We start from the raw sequence: 23,687 nt of genomic DNA, 5'->3' as shown, positions 1-23,687 counted from the left end.
CGCTTCTCCTCAGACGCTTTTAATTTTGATTTTTGGGTCATTTTACTGATCTTTTGTGTTTTGGATTTCACATGCTCTGTACTATGACATTGGGCATCGGCTTTGGCAGACGACGTTGATGGCATTTCATCGTCTTGGCCATGACTAGTGGCAGCAGCTTCAGCACGAGGTGGAAGTGGATCTTGATCTTTCCCTATTTTTTTAATCTCCACATTTTTGTTCTCCATATTTTAATGCGCACAACTAAAAGGCACCACAGGTATACAATGTAGATGGATGGATAGTATACTTAGGAACGACGAGTGACGACACAGAGGTAGGTACAGAAGTGGCCTACCGTACTGCTATATACAGTATAATGGACCTGGTGGACACTGTCAGCAGACTGCGTTTATAGTATAAAAAAAAAAGACACCACAGGTATACAATGTAGATGGATGGATAGTATACTTATGGACGACGAGTGACGACACAGAGGTAGGTACAGCAGTGGCCTACCGTACTGCTATATACAGTATAATGGACCTGGTGGACACTGTCAGCAGACTGCGTTTATAGTATAAAGAAAAAAAAGACACCACAGGTATACAATGTAGATGGATGGATAGTATACTTATGGACGACGAGTGACGACACAGAAGTAGGTAAAGCAGTGGCCTACCGTACTGCTATATACAGTATAATGGACCTGGTGGACACTGTCAGCAGACTGCGTTTATAGTATAAAGAAAAAAAGACACCACAGGTATACAATGTAGATGGATGGATAGTATACTTATGGATGACGAGTGACGACACAGAGGTAGGTACAGCAGTGGCCTACCGTACTGCTATATACAGTATAATGGACCTGGTGGACACTGTCAGCAGACTGCGTTTATAGTATAAAGAAAAAAAGACACCACAGGTATACAATGTAGATGGATGGATAGTATACTTATGGACGACGAGTGACGACACAGAGGTAGGTACAGCAGTGGCCTACCGTACTGCTATATACAGTATAATGGACCTGGTGGACACTGTCAGCAGACTGCGTTTATAGTATTAAAAAAAAAAGACACCACAGGTATACAATGTAGATGGATGGATAGTATACTTATGGACGACGAGTGACGACACAGAGGTAGGTACAGCAGTGGCCTACCGTACTGCTATATACAGTATAATGGACCTGGTGGACACTGTCAGCAGACTGCGTTTATAGTATAAAGAAAAAAAGACACCACAGGTATACAATGTAGATGGATGGTTAGTATACTTATGGACGACGAGTGACGACACAGAGGTAGGTACAGCAGTGGCCTACCGTACTGCTATATACAGTATAATGGACCTGGTGGACACTGTCAGCAGACTGCGTTTATAGTATAAAAAAAAAAGACACCACAGGTATACAATGTAGATGGATGGATAGTATACTTATGGACGACGAGTGACGACACAGAGGTAGGTACAGCAGTGGCCTACCGTACTGCTATATACAGTATAATGGACCTGGTGGACACTGTCAGCAGACTGCGTTTATAGTATGAAAAAAAAGACACCACAGGAGTGTTTTTCAGGCATACAAACGTATACTGGTGGTCACTGTCAGCAAAACTGTGCACTGTACTCCTGCTATAGCTGCTCCCCAGTCCCCACAATTAAGCAGTGTGAGCACTCAGCACAGATATATCATGCAGCACACTGAGCTCAGATATGGTATGGAGCGTTTTTTTCAGGCAGAGAACGGATAAAAAACTGGTGGTCACTATTAGCAAAACTCTGCACTGTACTCCTCCTAACAGCTGCTCCCCAATCCTCCCCACAATAAGCTAAGCAATCAGATCAACTGTGTAATATATAACTATATAAACGGAGAGGACGCCAGCCACGTCCTCTCTCTATCAATCTCAATGCACGTGTGAAAATGGCGGCGACGCGCGGCTGCTTATATAGAATCAGAATCTCGCGAGAATCCGACAGCGGGATGATGACGTTTGGGCGCGCTCGGGTTAACCGAGCCATACGGGAGAACCAGAGTATGGCTCGGACCCGTCTAAAAAGGGTGAAGTTCGGGGGGGTTCGGTTTCTCGGAAACCGAACCCGCTCATCACTAATGCATACAGTATGCTAGTGTTGCGGAGGCTTGTGTATCTTGTGTGGAAATATTCTTTGCTCCGCGCCCCTTTTTTTTTTTTTTTTACAATATTCCCATTGTGCCAACAACTCTGCAATAGCCCATTTGTATTTCATTGTTTTAACGCTGCATAATCTGTCTGGAAAGTGGGTTTGTGTGTTAGTTGACATCATCTGAGGTAATTATTATGTGTATGGCTGTTGTGTTGTGTCTGTGGCTCTCAACAAAGACTTTTCTGGTTTTATTAATGGTATGTGGCAGCTACAAGCTCAGGGCTTTATTTGGGTCTCAACACAAGTGGGCAGGATGTCGCAAAGTACAGATGTTCGGTACTTTGCTGATACGCCGGACCGGTACTGCGCATGTGCAGTACAGGTCCTGCGTCGTTGGACACACTACAGCTGCAGACATCAAGTGATTGACATGACAGTCTGAAGCTGTTTGTGGGTGGGGAGGGGATGGGGACATCCGACTTTTCCAAAAACAGAGGTATGTTGCCCCCATTTTTTGAGGCAGTGCCTAGACCAGGATCTCAGTCGGAAGACTTGGCATAGTTGTTGACTTCCTCATTGCCCCAAGGACAATGCGGGGGATGTGACGCATCTCAGGGGGCAGGGTGTGGGTGTGGCACTGCAAAGGAGGCGGAACAGGGGAGTTGTGGCATTTGGGAGTGTAGGCAAGTATACTGCTTGATTGGAGCGGTGGCGACTGGCTTGCATGATTCCATGGGTCACGCAACCGACTAATAGTGTCACAGCTGATCCAGTGCTACGTCCTAGAATGCAAGATCAGCAAAAGACACAGATACGGAGGTTGCAGCGTCCGATCCACTATCAGGCCCATTGTATCTAACATTCTCTTCAGGTAGAAAGGTTACATATTGTTCTCTGTATACTTGTCCATCCCCGTCATTGTCCTACAATGGTGTCATTGAAATAGTGCAAAGAGCTATTTGCTGCCAGTGATTCATTCTGATGGAAGTGGCTGCCAATGCCTGAATGGATGTCTATTTTCTTGTGAAGCTTCCTCACAAAGAACATAATGCACTACGTAAGAGTACTTGGGTTCTGATTTTGTTTATTCCCTTTTTGTTTATTGAGACTGTTAGTAACCTGTATATCTTTTCTAAAGCTCCTTATATTCTTTGTAATCTTATTACATTTGTAAACCTGAAGATATTTCTTAATTATAATAAAAATATAATTTTAGTTCTGACTGCTGTGTTCTTGAACCCAAGGCAAGCGAACTCCATGTTACCTATTTTTTCATGAGATATTGAGATTTGTGGTTACAGGAAAAAGCTAAAGACACCTGCAATGTCCATAATACTGTACGTTAAAAGTCTTTGCTGGTGGCAGCGTTGATTCGCACAGCATTGGCGCAAATCTCGGATTGGTGATTGGCCTGGGCAGAGTATTAGTTCTTTTGAGGTTGATGTATATATTTGTTTCACTTTCTCCACAGATGAAATCGGCTGTGTTCACCCTGAAGAATGCTTTAAATACTGTCAGATTAATGTGAGCTGCTCCAACATGGCATATCCCAAGCTGGTAATTAGACTCATGCCTGTAGGTGAGATGTCCGTTTATTATTTCTGTTTGGGGTGAAAACGGGATCATTGAAATAACTTTTGTTCAACTGAGTATCTTTTACAATTCAATAATGACTGTCAGGTGGGATATGTGTGTGACTTGAAGTCCGTGGTACAATCTAGCAGTCATCACCATGAAATCACTCTGCAGCCGGAGAAACACAGTTGCCGACGGGGGGGCGGGGTGTGCAGCCACAGCCAGGACACAGAACCTTAAGGTGCGGGCTGGGGGGAAAGCAGCCGCAGCAGAGAAACAAAAGGTAGCAGCGTGGGGGTTGCGGCAGCAGCCGGACGCCATGGGAAGAAGGGGGGCAAGGATTGTGACTTCAGATGTGAAATGTATCACTTTCTGAAAAACTGTCTTCTCAAAAAGAGCAGTTATTTCAAAGTGAGAATTTTCTCATGGTGGCATGATGAACAGTGAAAAAATGTTTGCGAATACAATGAGAATTAAAAACTAAAAATTCTCATTGCACAATTTTTTTATGATTAATATGCCCCTTATTGAGGAGTGAGTTCTAGTAGCATCCAGGGTGAGAAAAGGCCTGATTCTGCATTGATTATGGAAGGCTTGTGAAAGAGACTGTAGAGCAGATGTACTATGGGGGTCATTCCGACTTGATCGCTCGCTAGCAGTTTTTAGCAGCCGTGCAAACGTATTGTCGCCGCCCACTGGGGAGTGTATTTTCGCTTTGCAGAAGTGCGAACGCCTGTGCAGCAGAGCGCCTGCAAAAACATTTTGTGCAAAACAAGACCAGCCCTGAACTTACTCTTCGTGTGTGATGATTCTAACGTTGGAGGATTTTGACGTCAGACACCCGCCCAGCGTTCGCACAGACACACCTGCGTTTTCCCTGGCACGCCTGCGTTTTTCAAGGCACTCCCTGAAAACGGTCAGTTACCACCCAGAAACGCCCCTTTCCTGTCAATCTTATTGCGGCCGCCAGTTTGAATGAAAACGTCGCTAGAACCTGTGCAAAACCACAAAGGCCATTGTACCCGTACGTCGCGCGTGCGCAATGCAGTGCATACGCATGCGCAGAAATTCCGATTTTTTTTTGCCTAATTGCTGCGCTGCGAACAACGGCAGCTAGCGATCAACTCGGAATGACCCCCTTTGTCTTGAGTGATAAAGTGGAGATAGAAAAACTACCAACGAATCAGCTCCTAGCTGTCATTTTTCAAACATAAGGCAGGATGTAGTAAAGCCTTAAATGCGATACAGTAATAGAAATCAGAAAAATCACGTTTTTGAGGTTTTTACTGCATTTCCATGTGTTCAAAGCTCCAGAATGCAATGCATTCTGGAGCTTGGAACCAATCGGTAATGCCATCTATGGGTGGAGTTACCCAATAATAGCCTATGTGCTTCTTCGCATTTCTTCCTGAAAGGGATAAAACCAGCATCCCCTGCGGCTGCTGCATCATTCTGCACATGCGCAGAAGGCCTCCCAGGTCCTAAACTGGGAAGTTCTTTTATCACAAAGGACAGCTCTCATCTGGAGGGCCGTCCTTTATGAATTTCTTGGTACATACATGCATTATTTACGGCGGTATCTACCCGATAAGTAGCAGGATGTTCTGCATCCCACCCATATCCTTTAACCTGACAGTTAGGAGCTGATTGGCTTAGGAGAGTGCGATGTTGTCCCATTAAGATTAAGTGGTATTCTTGTTTCATACTGCAGTCCAAATGCAAATATCCATTCAGTAATACGGATGTGCAGCCACAACGTCATATAATATAACAGCAACGCTGACTATTTCTGTACTGCCAGCTAGACAGGTCAATCTGCAATCAGCAGTGATCCAGCAACTGCAAGAGACTTGCCTCCTGATAAATTATCTTCTGCTGTGTCTAGGTCTACTTCTGTTGCAATGATGTGAACATGCAATGACTAGACTCTGCCTACATTCACCCGCCCTTCCCCTGTTTTATCTCTCCAGTCATAAGTGAGTGGCGCACATAGGGATGGATTCTGAGTACCCAGAAACCACCCCTGATGGACCAATGGAGAGTTTGTATAAAGTTTTTCTACTGATGTATTGGTGGAAAGGGTTAAGGGGGACAGGCTCATTTGATTGGCTCTCGTACATACATGAGCTATGTGTACCTTCAGTTAAATCCCCCTATATTGAAAACAAACAGCATAACATTCACATACCTCCCAACTGTCCCGATTTTCGCGGGACAGTCCCATTTTCTGGGGACTGTCCCGCTGTCCCACCCGCGGGCCGCAGTGTCCCGCGGTGGGGGGGGGGGCAGTTGGGATACTCATGCACTCGCTGCCCTGCTTAGCAGAGCAGCGGTGAATAGTGTGTGGCATATGTGTATCTGGCATGTTAGACCGCAGAGGGTGCGTGTCACTGTGATGTCACGGCAGTGCTGTGGGGAGACTACAACTCCCGGCATGCCTTGCGTAGCTACACTGTGACATTACGCGCAGCACCCAGCTCCCGTCACTGTGTAGGAGCCAGCACCGCACACACACTGGTCCCTGGGTGCTGTCTGCAGCTCCTGGACCCCGGAGTGATGAAATGGGGGTTCAGGTTGAGAGGCCATGCCCCCTGCCTGCGTGGATATGCCTCCTGTTCACAAGGCCATGCCCCCTTTTCACCAGCGCGTTTTCCCTTCTCTCTCCCAACTCTGGGTGTCACCACTGGCAGTGGCACCTGTTTGTAGGGGCCCCTATGTACCACCAAATGGTGAAAAAACACATAACCTTAACAGGGAAGCTAGGCTCCTCTCAGTTCTGGGCCCCATAGGAACTGCACTCCCTGCACCTATGGTAGCTATGCCCTTGCTTGCAATACAGGAGCAATCCTTGCAATTCTTGTGATTGCTCCTATAAGTGTAAAATGCGTCAAAGCTGTTTACAGACAGAAAAAAATAGATGATTACAGCGCCACTTGTGAATCTTATTAGCACACAGAAAGCTGTACATAGACCAATAATTAAGACACTCTCTTCTTATTATTAAGGGCATCAGATGACCCAAATAAAGTAGCGATGGTAAGTAATTTTCTTTAAAAAAGTGGAAATGAGTAATGTGGGTACAAGTGACCACTGGTGTCCCACACTAAAATATATCACAGAAGACAATAAAAGACATCCATAAAAAAAACTATGAAAAAAGATGACAATTTATCAGGGATCGGTCCAATGCGTTCTGTCCTTTAGACTTCATTCTTGATAAAGTCTAAAGGATGAAACGCGTTGAGCCATCCCTGATTGACCTCTTGACTCCTGATAAAGGATAAGGGTTTTTTTGTTCATCGGTTTTATTTTACCTTTGTGTTTTTTATTATTTTATTGTCCTAATAAATTGTCACTTTATAGTTTTTATGGATCTTTTTTTAGTCGTAGTCTTCAGTGATATATTTTATAGTGGGACCCAGCGGTCGCCTGTATACAGACATATGCATTTTTGCATGCATGTAAAAAGTGTACTTTTTATTTATGAGATGCACAGTCTCAGAAATATATTGTGCATTCCTGGGTGGTCACTGGGAGGTGGGTTGTGACAGGACGGTCCCGTACGAAAGCACTCGCCACTTTCGCGTCCCGTCTCCTGCGCACAGATTGGAAGGTTAGGTCACACGAGGCCTGACCACATAGGGGATTCCCGCTTACCGTCAGTAACCGCCTGTTACTGACTCCACCCACTGCGCTGTGGGCGGGTTTATGCTGCCACCACCAAACTCCTAACCTGCCGTGGCGTTTGGAACCACGGTTCTGCTCTGTATGTGCCGACGCACTGCCTTACCACACCTGTGTGGTGTTGACGAATCCCCACTAGCCACTTGCTAGGCCTCTACCGGTAGCTGGCGGAAGGCGGAACTTGGAGACGTTAGGTGCTTCCCTGGACAGACGGAGGACGGGGCTATGGTTGGCATAACCCTGTAGGTCACAAGATGAAGCAATCTTCTTGAGGCAATGATGTTTTATTTGCTCAATAGTTCTAAAGAGAACTCTTCCCTATTGCTAGGGGCAACAGCATACAGCAAGATGTTCCAGCAGAATAAGACGGTACAATACAAATCTGGAGGCACGCAGGCCTCCTTTTTATGTCAATTTTCCACACAGTATCACAGGGGGGTAAGCCCTCCCTGTCTTCTCCAACCAATCAGGTTATTTTACAAAATACCAATAAATCACATTTTACAAGGATATAAGTGCAATAAAAAAATATCCTCCTTTCTGTGACACAGACGTTTGGTATCAGATTAACATTCACTATTGATAAATTTATCACATAGCTTCAAAATACAAATGTTTCTGTCTCATTCACATCTCCAGGCAATCCCAGTGTTTGGGGTTACAAAAGGAAAGGCTGCACACATCAAACAGTCTTCCTTCCTGCATCTGCCATTCAGGGTTCGTATATCAATTAAATCATTACATGAAACAGGTTCCAAGTCCAGAACTACTTTACATATGGGATAAGAAGATCCCCGTGAGTAACATCTCTCTAAGGAAGTTACACATCAAAAGGTATTGTCATTCACACCTCTCTGCTAGGACAGGGCCATTAGCATGCCACTTCCTACTGACAGGAGATGATTATTCAGACATCTATAGTAAGTGCATTTTCCTTTAAATATACAGGTGACCACATCTTAAATCTAAATTCATTTAAACATGCATTCCTGCAATTGTGCACAGAGCACTACATATGACATGTTAAGACACATCATTAAACATATTTTTAAACAGTCTGCGCCCAGCGCCGTAAGTACATTTAACAGTTACGCCAAACGCCTAATGTCCGCAACATGGCGCCGGGCACTAGGGGTTAACCCCTTCAGTGCTGCAGCGGCCATTGTCCACGTGGGCTGGGGTCTCTCCGGCCACACTCCTCCCCCCCCATTCAAGCGGGTCAACCAGGGACCCATGTCCCAATGATTTGGTCCCTGGTCCCGCAGTCCTTAATGGGGTTGAAGGTGATGCTACCTGGGGGCGTAGGCTCCGGCCTAGACAGTTCATCCATAGTGCAGTGGGCCTCTCTTCGTGGGTGCACAATGTTCAAATAGTCCCCCTGAAGTCCAAGTTCAAGGCTCCACCACAAAAGACTGTCCAATTTCCCCAAGGTAGGTTGCCGCCACCTAACGGGTGGGTGGTAAGTCACCACGGTGGGGGGCTGGTTACAAACAAGTGCCACCCAAGGTGTCCCAATTGTGGCATACCCCACCTCCCACCAAGGCAGTTTTCTGCTCAAACAGGCCACAGGGTGCTCCTGCCCATATGGCTCTTTCTGGCTCGGTACTGCTCTCAGTCCGTGCAGTGGCGCAGTAGTTCATAACGCACAGTCCTGGTCAAGAATGTGCGCCATCAGCACTGGAGCGGGTACCCAAGCCTCCTTCAATGACTGGAATGCCAACTCGCAAGCGGGTGCAAAGACCACTGACTTGGGAATGCCCTTCCTAGCCATCTCTGTCAAGGGGTTTACTACAGGACTAAAGTCGATGACAACGTGTCCGTAAGGCCTTACAGGTTCTAAGGTCAGTAACGGTCTGGGTGATGTGGGTCGGGGACAGCCTCTGATTGCCTCCACCCCCTCTGGTTTGGGCCTACCCCTGTCTCCTCCCACATGGTGCCCCAGGCACTGCACCTCCGTCATACCTATCTGGCAACTGTCTGCCCTAACTGTCAGACCTGCCCTCCAATCCTCCTCCGTCGACCTATGACTCGGGAAACCTACCCTGTCACCTAGGCCTACTCCTTCCTCCTCGTCCGCTACCTGTGCCACAGTGATGCCGGACAGACCACCAGCCTCTGGATCCTGTGTGGCATCCACTACAGGAGGCTGCGTGTCTTCCCCGATCTACTGAGCACAGGCAGGGGACCTGCTATGTCCACAGCAACTGGCTGGAAAGGTTCTCCTATGGGCAGAGGCCCAGAGACAACACAACCGCTGGAGTGCCCCAGCTACCAACGCATGGCACCAGCCTTACAGTTGGTCTGGGCGTCATCCGACATTCCAGACCAGGGTAAGCTCTGTGTCAGGCACTTCAGGGTACGGTCTGTCTCCGGGTTACTGTCCAAAGGGGTTTCGCTGGCAACAGACACCGGTTGCGCAGGAACGTTCCCTGGGGGGGCCAGTTGGACACATTCCCTATCTGGTCTATCCCCTCCCACTTTCCTGGCTACCCTGTACCTTAACCCTTCCCGCCAGGTCAAACTTCCCGCCCCAACCCTGTCAAGACCGCTGCCAGAGTGGCGCCTCATGCCTTTCGGGGATGGGTCAGAGAGTTGAACCTCCCTAAACTCCTGCCTGTGGCCCTCAATCTCTCCTAAATTGGGACACTCTACAGGGGGATCTAGGTGGGGACTACTAGGGTCAGTCTGGTAGGGGTCAGTCATGGAAAAGTCAGTGTGGTTTCTCATACTCACCGCCGGAGTTGGCAAACCACTGGGGTCAGGAGCATCATTGGGCACCCCCACTGGATCAAACGAGCTGGAACCGACATCCTCTGCGTTGCTAGGGGACGTAGGCATACCAGAGGCAAAAGGCATGCGGGATCGATGTGCCGATCTAGCCGCTGTAATCTTTTCCTCTGGGCTGGTTGATGCTGTGGTTGGCTGTGCTGGCAGTTGTCTAGCAGCTGTAGTCTTTTCCTCTGGGCTGGGCTGTGCTGGAGTAGCTGATGTCAACGGTGGTTGTGGAACTTGACTCCGGGAAATGGCGCCAGCAAACGTAGTGACGATCCCACCACCCAGATAATTTCCTAGGACCACATCAGTTGGGAGACCATCCATGACTGCAACTTCTCGCAACTCTGGTCCAGCTCCCCAGTCCAGGTAGACTCTTGCCATGGGAACCGCTTTCTCTATTCCATCTGCCAGGGTGACCTTGGCAGTGCGACCCTGCAATACTGCATTAGGATCTATAAGGTGGGGGCTCACCACAGTGATTGAGGCCCTAGAGTCTCTTAGGCCTTCCCCCTGCAGGGGTCCCACGTGGACCGGCTGCAGGGGCCTCCACATGTTGTGTAGGGGCTGTTTGGCCATGCAGGTGACTCTCTCCGCAGAGTGCACCTGTCTCTCGCCACACTCCATCGGACTGACTGGAGGGGGAACAGTCTCTGTAGGCTCATCTCCTCTCAACAAACAAGCGATCCGGGCTCCAGCACTCTGATTTGGGGCACAAGTCTGGGGTGCTTGGGATGCAGGACAGTTCATCCTCAGATGTCCGATTTTTCCACAGCCGTAGCACTTCTTCTCCAGTCGTGGCACCGATGATCTCTGATCAGTTGCAGGGACGCTGCGGTGCGGTTGCTGGCCAAGAGCACCCGGGTTGGAAGATGCTTGTCTTTGGGGGTGATGAGTTGAAGAGGGGTGTCCCCTTGGTGGTACAGTCTTTTGGAGCTGGCTGCTGGCTGGGCGCTTCTGGCCCTGTGGCCGAATTGCCACATACTTGTCTGCTAACTGGGCAGCCATCTTTAAGCTGGGTGGCTCCCGATCTAGCACCCACTCCTTCACTTCTGGGGTGCACCTGCGGTAGAACTGCTCCCTGCAGATCAGGTCGATCAGTGCGTCCCATGTAGTGGCTTCAGAATCCTTCACCCACTTCACCACGTACTGCCGCAGCTGGGCGGCGAACTGCCCATGGGTGCTGCTAGGATTCTTGGGCAAGTCTCTGAACTTCTTCCTGTAAGACTCTGGAGTGATGAAGAATCGCTGGAGGAGGGCCCGTGAGACTTCGTCGTAGTCCCCACAGTCCTCCGTCGCCACTCCTCGATAGGCCTCCAATGCCTCTCCATGCAGAGTGGGCACAAGGTGTCTCACCCACTCCGACTTGGGTAAATCGTGTAGTTTACAAGTCCTTTCAAAAACTTGTAAATGTCCATCAATGTCCCCATTACTGTCTGCAAACTTGGCAAACTGAATGCGTCCCGATCTGTGTACAACAGCTGACAACGGCTCCCGGGGTACCACGGCCTGTGGTGCCCACTCATCACGCCACATCTGGATGATGATCAAGCGCTCTTGCTCCGTTGCCCTTTCCCCCAATTCCGGTAGCCGATCTGCTAGGGTATCCGGGACGCCCCCCCTGGGACGTTGGGATCCTGGCCCTGCTAGGGATTGCTGGGAAACATTGCTGCTGTGAGAGAGGGCGGGGCTTGTGGGTCTCACCGGTTCCTTACGAAGGTCCACTGTTGGGCCATCCTCTGCGATGCTGACGCCGTCAGTGCTTTCCACCTCCGCCCGATGGGACTCCTCCCAGCTCCTGAGCGCCGCCTTCATGACGCTTCTGGACGCGTTGAAAGGGATATCCACACCCTTCTCCTGGTACACGATCTCCAGATCATCCTTGGACATTCCGCTGAATTCCGCCATCTTGTGCGTTCTCCTGCGCTGCAGTTACTCCTCTCCTGAGTAACTCGGCTTCTCCAATCGGGTGATGAAAAGCCGCCTGGGATTGATCCCACCACTATGCCACCAATTTCTGTGACAGGACGGTCCCGTACGAAAGCACTCGCCGCTTTCGCGTCCCGTCTCCTGCGCACAGATTGGAAGGTTAGGTCACACGAGGCCTGACCACATAGGGGATTCCCGCTTACCGTCAGTAACTGCCTGTTACTGACTCCACCCACTGCGCTGTGGGCGGGTTTATGCTGCCACCACCAAACTCCTAACCTGCCGTGGCATTTGGAACCACGGTTCTGCTCTGTATGTGCCGACGCACTGCCTTACCACACCTGTGTGGTGTTGACGAATCCCCACTAGCCACTTGCTAGGCCTCTACCGGTAGCTGGCGGAAGGCGGAACTTGGAGACGTTAGGTGCTTCCCTGGACAGACGGAGGACGGGGCTATGGTTGGCATAACCCTGTAGGTCACAAGATGAAGCAATCTTCTTGAGGCAATGATGTTTTATTTGCTCAATAGTTCTAAAGAGAACTCTTCCCTATTGCTAGGGGCAACAGCATACAGCAAGATGTTCCAGCAGAATAAGACGGTACAATACAAATCTGGAGGCACGCAGGCCTCCTTTTTATGTCAATTTTCCACACAGTATCACAGGGGGGTAAGCCCTCCCTGTCTTCTCCAACCAATCAGGTTATTTTACAAAATACCAATAAATCACATTTTACAAGGATATAAGTGCAATAAAAAAATATCCTCCTTTCTGTGACACAGACGTTTGGTATCAGATTAACATTCACTATTGATAAATTTATCACATAGCTTCAAAATACAAATGTTTCTGTCTCATTCACATCTCCAGGCAATCCCAGTGTTTGGGGTTACAAAAGGAAAGGCTGCACACATCAAACAGTCTTCCTTCCTGCATCTGCCATTCAGGGTTCGTATATCAATTAAATCATTACATGAAACAGGTTCCAAGTCCAGAACTACTTTACTATTACATATGGGATAAGAAGATCCCTGTGAGTAACATCTCTCTAAGGAAGTTACACATCAAAAGGTATTGTCATTCACACCTCTCTGCTAGGACAGGGCCATTAGCATGCCACTTCCTACTGACAGGAGATGATTATTCAGACATCTATAGTAAGTGCATTTTCCTTTAAATATACAGGTGACCACATCTTAAATCTAAATTCATTTAAACATGCATTCCTGCAATTGTGCACAGAGCACTACATATGACATGTTAAGACACATCATTAAACATATTTTTAAACAGTCTGCGCCCAGCGCCGTAAGTACATTTAACAGTGACGCCAAGCGCCTATTGTCCGCAACATGGCACCGGGCACTAGGGGTTAACCCCTTCAGTGCTGCAGCGGCCATTGTCCACGTGGGCTGGGGTCTCTCCGGCCACATGGGTATTCAGACACGCCAAGATGTTCAGTTTTATGGGAGTGTTGCCAGTGTGGCCGAAGTGATTTTTAACTCAGAAGCTTAATCGCCTACATTGGAGGCCATACTCTGATCTGCACCTAGCATGGGGCAGTTGCAAGTTTCAATGGTGCATCCAGTGGTTGCGTCTCTAGACACATAGCGCCTGATTCAGAGATGGATGCTGTGGTGACATCAGATCGCACTGGTTACGGCACAAAGACGCAGACAGAAATTGCACGCAGATACATGAATTTACAGTGGGCGTTTCTTGGTGGTAACAGGGTTGTAGCTAGCCAGATGTGGGCGTGTTGTGGGTGCGTCACAGTCAATGAATGTGTCTAAAGACGGTGGCCATGTTCAGAATCTGTGCTTTTATAGGGCTGGTGTAATGTCCAATCATGGGACCGATGGTGCGTCTTAATATGCTCAGTGGTGCAGCCAGAGGTTGCACCAGTAGGACCATCAGCTGTGGTATTAGCATAAAGATGCAGTAACGGCTATGGCAAAAGCTCTGAATCAATCCCACAAAGTGGGATTTTAGTGTCAAAGGAGGCACAACGTGGGCACCTCAGTCCTTGCACATACAGACTCACGGCTGTACACCAGGGAAGCCCGTATACTAGTATTAGCATAATGTCACAGACGACCGCTGTGTTCGACTCAGACCCAAAGTGCCATGCAATTATTCAGATTTGTGTTGTGTTGGACTCTTATGTTCCAGGTTTAAAGGGTTTAATGATCGCAGTAATAGTGGCCGCTCTTATGAGTTCCCTCACATCAATCTTCAACAGTGCCAGCACCATCTTCACCCTTGATGTGTGGTTACGTATCCGCCAGCACGCCAAGGAAAAAGAGCTTATGATCGTGGGAAGGTGCAGTATCCGTATTTTATTTTTGCCTAGTGTAAGCATAATAAATGATACAGTATTTTATGATGCCATACTGACCCGCACCCAAAGCAGGACAATATTGACCTTAAGAAAAGGTGTGTACATGATTCATTTGGTGTTTTAAAAGGACTAGGGCATATTTATCAAGCTCATTTTGAACTAGGAACATGTGGAAAGGTTGAGTCCAAACCTGGAAATGAAAAGTGATGCCATAAGCGATCACCTTACTTCTTAACTCTTTGCCGGGACACAAGCTCCCATAAGAGGACATGGTAGAAAAAAACACTCCTTATTGCTATGAAATGCAGTGATAATTAATGTTAAGTTTTGGGGGCATAGCACAATTTTTAATACATATGCCTTTTAGTAGTTTATTAAACTGTGACATTGTGGTAGCGCAGATTCAGCATTAAGTGGATATATGTCCTGAAAAACATACATGGGAACACAATGGGGGTCACTTGTATAGCGCACTACAAAACACCAGCTGTGTACCACAGTACGTCATTGGCTAACCACTAAGTACTGTAAAAGCTTGTTATGATGTACAGTGATGCAAAAGACTTCAAAGAGCCATGAGTCCAGCCCGCTACCATTACAGAGCCATGAGTCCAGCTAGCTACCATTACAGAGCCATGAGTCCAGCCTGCTATCATTACAGAGCCATGAGTCCAGCCTGCTATCATTACAGAGCCATGAGTCCAGCTCACTACCATTACAGAGCCATGAGTCCAGCCTGCTATCATTACAGAGCCACGTGTCCAACTCGCTACCATTACAGAGCCATGAGTCCAGCTCACTACCATTACAGAGCCATGAGTCCAGCCTGCTATCATTACAGAGCCACGTGTCCAACTCGCTACCATTACAGAGCCATGTGTCCAGCTCACTACCATTACAGAGCCATGAGTCAAGCCCATCACGATTACAGAGCCATGTGTCCAGCCCGCCACCATTACAGAGCCACGTGTCCAGCTAGCTACCATTACAGAGCCATGTGTCTATCCCCCTACCATTACAGAGAAACACATTTCAATCAAATTTCATGAGTAGTTTTTTACCCAAATGTTTGCATTACATTAATTATAAGAGTGACATAGGGACTTGCTTATTACAGGAATAATTGTTTGCATCAGGGCTGTTTTTAGCCAATTTGGCTCCTAGTGTGAGATTTCAAAATGCGCCCCCCCCCCATTGACATAAAAAGCCCCCCCCCCATGGATATAAAAGACACCAATTTGCACGCGTGCTCCTGGCGAGGGAGCATGGCCTCGCAAAAATGGGTGTGGTCTCTCTAAAATGGGCGTGGTATCACCTGAAAAGACTACCTTACACCCCAGTTTTTGACCCTGCACTAACAGATCATGGCCACCACAGGGGGAAAAAAAAATTCCACCTATTAAGCACCACACAGTAATGCCCCATGCACCATATTATGCCACATACCGCAAAGCCCTTGATACATTATGCCCTATAGTAAAGCTTTTAATTACTTTTAAATTATCTGCTCGTTGCCAAGGGTTTCACGCACTGGGTGTCATGCTGGTTGCCAAGGGTTTCATGCTCTGGGATCCATACTCGTTGCCAGGGGTTTCATGCTCTAGGATCCATGCTGGTTGGCAGGGGTTTCATGCTCTGGGATCCATGCTGGTTGACAGGGGTTTCCTGCTCTGGGACGGGTGTCCTGATCATTGCCAGGGGTGTGTAATGCTAGTTGCCAGGGCTGTGTAATGCTAGTTGCCAGGGTTGTATAATGCTAGTTGCCAGGTCTGTGTAGTGCTCGTTGTCAAGGGTGTGTACAGCACCCGCCAGCCCAAATCTCCCACCTCCTCCTCCTCCCGCCCGCCAGTTGCGCCTGGTGCTCCCCCTCCTCCCCGTCATCAGTACTCCGCTCGAGGGCAGAGTTTCGCAAAATGAGGTGATGCGTCGTGACGTCACAACACCAACGCGTCATTATGCAAGAATCGGCCCCCCAAGCAGAGAACTAGTGACAGGGGCATCAGGATCGAGCTAAAGTGACGCGGTGGGCGTCCCGTGTGACAGCACTCCTCGCCCGCCGCAAGAAACGGCACTGGTTTGCGTACAGTATATAATTCTTTCTATTAAACTACTCAGACTGCAACGTGGAGGCACAAAGCAGGTTCCAAAAATATTCAGAGCGTCACCTGACCTACACCAATTTGGAGCGCAAAATTAGAACATTTTCCCAGAGTGGAAGTGTCCCATCTGCTCCACAAAACAGACATGCTGGGCGGACTAGCCCTGTACTGGGTGTCCATCCGCATGTCAGGGTGGCTCATTGTATACGTATATGGCTATGATCAGGTCTGAATTAGGCCCTATGTGCGGGTCCGGTGCAGAACTGCTAACAGCCTGATGCATGTTCTCTCTTGCAGAGTTTTCATTATCCTACTCGTGGTTATTAGCATCGTCTGGATCCCCATAATCCAATCTGCTAACAGCGGGCTGCTGTTTGATTACATGCAATCTGTCACCAGCTATCTCTCACCTCCGGTCACCGCCACATTTATCCTGGCTATCTTTGTCAAGCGCGTCAATGAACAAGTAAGTGTCTATTGGGACTGTTCAGCTAAGCCTATAATGCTGTCACTTAGGAGCTTACTTTCCAAATCTGCTATATTGTATATAAGGACAGAATTCCACCGAGATCCAGCTCCAGCCTTGTCTTGCCCACCAGTGTCCATATGTGGCCCTAGGCAGGATTGCAGTCTGATCCCCTTCTCTTCCAGTGGAAACAAAACAAAGTGGGAGATTTATCAAAGTTTGGAGAGAGATGGGGCGGGATGCATTAAATAACATTGCCCATCGCCACCATTCATCACAAAGCTAATTGCATATGTACTAACATACAGATTGAGCCATGCGCATGCACCCCATTCGCTGTAATGGGAGAGTTTCAGTGCACACCGGTAGCGCGGCTAGGCGCCGGTTCGCCTAGTCACGCCAGGAGTACACGTTTGCAACGGTGCCGCTATAGATGAGCGCGGCTCCATCTGTATGCGATTAGCATTGCAAAGGACAGCTCTTCCGAAGTGAGCTGTCCTTTGCGATCTTCTGCGGCTTCCTGACTTCCGGGTTTCGGCCCTGGGAGTCAGGCTGCTCATGCGCAGAGTGACGGGGGTGGCCACGGGGCATCACACCAGCGCAGCAGAGAAAAGCTCATAGGCTTCTATGGGGTTTTGCCACCTAAAAGCTGGCGATCCCTTCTGCTGTGCTGTCCTGACAGCTGGGGCTTAGCGGGTCATTCCGAGATGATCATAGCTGTGCGAAATTTAGCACAACTACAACCAATCACACTGACATGCGGGGGGACGCCCAGCACAGGGCTAGTCCGCCCCGCATGTCAGTGCCGCCCCTCCCCCCCCCCCCTCCCCGCAGAAGTGCAAAGGCATCGCACAGCGGCGATGCCTTTGCACTTCAGGAGTAGCTCCCGGCCAGCGCAGCTTTAGCGTGCTGGCCGGGAGCTACTCATCGCTCCCCGGCCTGCAGCGGCTGCGTGTGACGTCACGCAGCCGCTGCGGCCCGCCCCCCGTTTGGTCCGGCCACACCTGCGTTGGGCGGACTGCTCCCACGAAACGGCGGCCACACGGCACTGTTCTGCCCCCTCCCGCTTAGCGACCTCCTCTGCCTGTCAATCAGGCAGAGGCGATCGCATCCCTGATACGGCCTTCAACCGTCTGGCATGCGCCGGCGCACTACGGCACCGGTGCATGCGCAGTAGGGACCCGTTCGCTTGGCTGCGACAAAAAGCAGCAAGCGAACGGGTCAGAATTAGGAAAATGCGGTAAATGGGGGTTTAACACATTTTTCGTTAAGTACATCCCGCCCATATAGAGGAGAAAGAGATAAAGTACAAACTAATCAGATACTAATTGCCATATTACAGGCTGTGCCTGCAAAAAATGTCAGTTAGGAGCTGTTTGGTTGATACTTTATCTCTCTCCAAGCTTTATTAAGGCTCCCCCAGAATGACGTCAGCCAGCCTCTGGCACTAAGCTGGGGTCACTTCCATCCATGGTACTAAGCTTCTCAAATGGAGATGAATCCGCCAAACCTAATACACGCACAGAGATTGGCATCCCAGTGGGAAACCATGGGGGTAATTCTGAGTTGATCGCAGCAGCAAGTTTGTTAGCAATTGGGTAAAACCAAGGCCCTCATTCCGAGTTGTTCGCTCGGTAAAAATCTTCGCATCGCAGCGATTTTCCGCTTAATGCGCATGCGCAATGTTCGCACTGCGACTGCGCCAAGTAAATTTGCTATGCACTTAGTAATTTTACTCACGGCTTTTTCATCGTTCTGGCGATCGTAATGTGATTGACAGGAAATGGGTGTTACTGGGCGGAAACAGGCCGTTTTATGGGCGTGTGGGAAAAAACGCTACCGTTTCCGGAAAAAACGCAGGAGTGGCCGGAGAAACGGAGGAGTGTCTGGGCGAACGCTGGGTGTGTTTGTGACGTCAAACCAGGAACGACAAGCACTGAACTGATCGCAGATGCCGAGTAAGTCTGAAGCTACTCAGAAACTGCTACGAGGTGTGTAATCGCAATATTGCGAATACATCGTACGCATTTTTAAGATGCTAAGATTCACTCCCAGTAGGCGGCGGCTTAGCGTGAGCAACTCTGCTAAAATCGCTTTGCGAGCGAACAACTCGGAATGACCTCCCAGGTTCACAAAATACTGTGTTCTTCCTTTTATCTAGGATGAAAGTGCATGAATAATATATAACATTCAGGATCACATTCCCTTTGTCAGATTTACAATGCACACAGAATAATGCTCTGTATATACTGTGTACATTGTACAGTATATCTCAAGGAGTGAATGAGATTATCAAATTATATATCATTCTTGCAATTTCTACATTCTAAATACAAGCAAAAACATTTTGTGCAGCCGCGTTCCCAAGTGTGCTGCTATTCTCTGTGTGTGTGTGTGTGTGTGTGTGTGTGTGTGTGTGTATTTCTCCACTTATCTCCTTTAATTCATTGTAAAGCCACTCCATTGCCTGGATCACCTGTGTCACGCTGACTCCAGCCTTCTCACGTGGGATCACGCTGCGGCTGGACGGAGGGGAGTGCAGCCCACAGTACCAGCAATCAGCACTGTAGTATCAGACTGGCAGCACTGATTAGTATAAGCACAGAACCTTTGCTGTGCGGTGCGCAATGATGTCATTGCGCACCGCACATCATTTCAGTATGTACAGGGGGCGTAAATGACCACGCCCCCTGTACTTAGCCATGCCCCTATTGTCGCCCGGGGCGCCCAGCGCCCAAGAACCGGCCCTGCACACACACACACTGTGCTGACCTGGTTGCCCCCCTCTGGCAGCCTAGCAGCACCCACAGAAACCTATGGGGGCTGATTCTGCTGTTGGAAATAGATACGGGATGTCTTCTGATCACAATATCGACCCCTGCATCCCGCCAGCACGAAATCCAGACTAGCAGGGACTATTCAACAACACCCATAGACCCATAGAGTGGGGATAGAACCTGTGGTGAGCGCACCTCGCCACCAAACCCGCAAGGGGCTTTAGTTCCGCTCGCCCCCCTCCCCACCGGCATTCTGATGCCGGGATCCCGCGGTTGGTATACTGACTGCCGGAATCCCCAGCGCCAGTACAGCGTACCCAACCTGGAGATACTGTGCCAGATATCAGAGATCTGCTGGGGTTGCTCCATGGTATGTTTGGTGAGATCCATTATATTTGTGGGTAACTTGCAAATGTTGCTTAATAAGTAGGCCTAAGTAAATTTGTGAGATATTCCCTGAACACACCTGTTTTCGGGGGATATCTGCAAATTTACAGTATCTCCTGAATGCATCTTGGGAGTGGGGCCACAGCCGTTTTCACTTGCAAAAAGCACTCCCATTGGGTTTCCATGGGGGCTGTATTTTTGCAGAATTTATTGAGATTGGCTCCGGTAGATAACGTTGCAGGCTATGGGCTAGGTACAGATTGCAGGAGCTACTATGAGTAGGATCTGCAGTTCCATCCCTATCGCTCTCGAATTGAGCATACCCCTGCAGGTGATTTTAATACACTTAGGCGACAACAGCGGCGATAAGAAACGAGAGTTATCAAGTCTAGGACAGAATATTTAATAAATACACCCCTTAGTCTGTAGCAGCTGCCTATTTCCCCCAGTAAACACAATGAGGAAAGGGGTGTTGTACAGCGGAACATGTGGCTATGCAGTTACTTATGACCTGTTGGTGTATGACTTAAAGTAACAGTTTTGCCGTCTGATCATTGATGATGTGTGCTCTTTCTACCCACAGGGGGCCTTCTGGGGCTTAGTCATTGGCTTGGTCGTGGGTGTTATTCGAATGGTTATGGATTTTGTGTATACAGCCCCAAACTGTGGAGAGGTGGACGAACGACCTTCTGTGCTCAAGGATGTCCATTACTTGTATTTTGCGCTCCTTCTGTTTGGGCTGACAGCAATTATCTGCATTGTGATTAGTCTTTGCACTCAAGCCATGCCTGATGAGAAGGTAAGTACTTACCTCATCTTTCCTGTCTTAATGGGAAGACCCAGAATTGTACCAACTAACGAACATGCAGAGCTGCAGCATATATTATTATGCACAAATGCAGCTAGTATAGGTGTCTTCCTACAGCACATAGAGGGGCTGATAATAAGTCATGTATACGGGGCCCTAAGCAAGGCACCGATTTGGGACCTCCCTTCCACAAACAATCCCCCCCCCCCCCCGGTCAGTGTATGTATGCCACATTCCCCTCATCTGCATCCACATAAATTACACTGAAAAAGTCGCATCCACATAAAAAACCCTGAAATAGCTGCATCCATATAAAATAGTAATACACTGAAAAAGCTGCATCCACATAAAATACACTGAAAAAGCCGCATCCACATAAAATACACTGAAAAGGCAGCATACACATAAAATACACTAAAAAAGCTGCATACACATAAATTACACTGAAAAAGTCGCATCCACATAAAATACCCTGAAGAAGCTGCATCCATATAAAATAGTAATACAGTGAAAAAGCTGCATCCACATAAAATACACTGAAAAAGCTGCATCCACATAAAATACACTGAAATAGCTGCATCCACATAAAATACATTGGGGGGAAAAATGCATTCAGAGAATACACTCCAGCCCTGTATGTGTCACTACATTCCCCTCACGTGTCATTTTAGGCCCCTTATGGGTCACTCCAAGACAGCCCCCTATGTGTCACTCAGCCCCCCTATGTGTCATTGCAGTCAGCCCCCTTCTATGTCACTCCTGCCCTCTCCAGGTGTCTCTCCAGCCTCTCATTGTTGACTCCAGTCCCCCAATGTGCACTCTACCTTCACAATGTATCACTCCTGCCCCCATATGTGTCAATCCACTCCCCCCATGTGTTACTCCAGCCCCTCATGTTTCACTCCAGCCCCGCATGTGTCACTCCAGCTCACCCATGTGTCACTCCAGCCTCCCCATGCTTCACTCCAGCCCCCCCGTGTGTCACTCCAGCCCCTCCATGTGTCACTCCACCTCCCCGTGTCACTCAAGCCTCCTCATTTGTCACTCCACCTGCCCCTTTGTCACTCCAACCCCCTTATTTGCCACTCCACCCCCCCTGTGTCACTTCAGCCCCCTCATTTGTCACTCTGACCCTCCCCCCACCATGTGTCACTACAGCCCCTTCATTTGTCAATCCAGGGCCCTCATGTGTCACCACAGCCAGTCCCCCCCATGTCATTCAAGGCCCGTCATGTCTCACTCCAGCCAGTGTCCCTTACAGTGTAATCCCCCAGTGTCAGCATGCCGCACACAGAAACTTGTTGCTCCACCCCATCTTGCACATGCATTGTCTGATATTGGCGGCTATGGAAACCAGCAGGGATATCCGGCCATTGCACAAGGTTCCCTGCCGAAGCTTAGCCTCCCCCTCCCTCCCACATCCTTTACTCATGTAGTCTTAGGCCACGTGGCACTAGTACACTGGCAGCAGTGTAGGCGCGGGAGAGATCCTTGATACAGTAACAGTGGCCCCTTCACAAATTCTGCCTTTTTGGTGGGCCCCCTAGGACCCGCCGGGTCCTAAACTACCCAATTATTTTACGCAGGGCTGTAACCGCCATCATTATTATTGACATGTACAGTCACGCTAGGTGCAAAAGAGCCATCTGAAAAAGGCTTTCCTTCTCCATAAGCACACCTTAAACGAACGCAACATCTGGCTATGTGACCATGGCATTCCCATGAGATGGGACTTTCCATGCATCTGCTTGGTAATTGCCCAGTTGCTGCTCAGAAATTCCCGTTTCATGGACAAAGCAATCCAGCCACATATGGAGTGAACCATCCGCTCTTGTGTCCTCTCTGACAGTGCGCATACGTGGTGCAGCACATACACAGTCTACAATTGCTTCATGCGGTACACACGCAGTCTGCTGATAACTGCTTTTGGACTTGCCTCCAGTTCTTCCAACTGGTGTATTCACACAAAAGGAATATGACAGCCTGTATTACATTGATTACATTGTACAGGAATCAACCATTGACACCTGGGCCAGTATTTACTAAAAATCCGAGTTTTGCCGATTTGTGTTTTTTTCTAAGTCCCAATCCGGGAATTCACTAAGCAGAAAACTCGACAGTGTCTGGTCTATTTGTAATGGTTTGATTGGCAAAGTTCTGAAATACGAATGAATAGACCATCGGTCAAACGCGGCTGTTATTTCATACAATACGGGCATTCACTATTCATTCGTATTTGGGTGTTAGTCTCTGAGTGCTCAAGTGCGGGTCTATTTTTTTTCGATTCGTTAAAAAAAGCAGGAAAAAAATAGACCTGCTTTTTCCAGTCGAGTTTGGATAACCAGGGCCCTCATTCCGAGTTGTTCGCTCGCAAGCTGCTTTTAGCAGATTTACTCACGCTAAGCCGCCGCCTACTGGGAGTGAATCTTAGCTTCTTAAAATTGCGAACGACGTATTCGCAATATTGCGATTTCACCTCTCTTAGCAGTTTCTGAGTAGCTCCAGACTTACTCGGCATCTGCGATCAGTTCAGTGCTTGTCGTTCCTGGTTTGACGTCACAAACACACCCAGCGTTCGCCCAGACACTCCTCCGTTTCTCCAGCCACTCCCGCGTTTTTCCAAGAAACGGTAGCGTTTTTCCGCACACACCCATAAAACGGCCAGTTTCCGCCCAGTAACACCCACTTCCTGTCAATCACACTACGATCACCAGAACGATGAAAAAGCCGTGAGT

General features: G+C 48.6%; 1 protein-coding gene across 8 annotated transcripts in view; it reads left to right on the top strand.

Annotated features, from left to right (window-relative positions):
• Positions 1 to 23,687, top strand: part of SLC5A9 (solute carrier family 5 member 9) — a 166,506-nt gene that overhangs the window by 138,764 nt on the left and 4,055 nt on the right. For all 8 annotated transcript variants that reach the window (XM_063939579.1, XM_063939582.1, XM_063939583.1 and 5 more), the window contains 4 exons: positions 3,587 to 3,694; positions 14,247 to 14,397; positions 16,812 to 16,980; positions 20,728 to 20,943. In XM_063939579.1, the coding sequence (XP_063795649.1) occupies positions 3,587 to 3,694; positions 14,247 to 14,397; positions 16,812 to 16,980; positions 20,728 to 20,943 (644 nt within the window). The remainder of the gene's footprint in view (positions 1 to 3,586; positions 3,695 to 14,246; positions 14,398 to 16,811; positions 16,981 to 20,727; positions 20,944 to 23,687) is intronic.

Source organism: Pseudophryne corroboree, chromosome 9 (genome assembly GCF_028390025.1).
Source record: "Pseudophryne corroboree isolate aPseCor3 chromosome 9, aPseCor3.hap2, whole genome shotgun sequence".
Classification (NCBI taxonomy): Eukaryota; Metazoa; Chordata; class Amphibia; order Anura; family Myobatrachidae; genus Pseudophryne; species Pseudophryne corroboree.
Note: the sequence above shows the minus strand (reverse complement) of the source record. Positions and strands in the feature narration are given on the sequence as shown.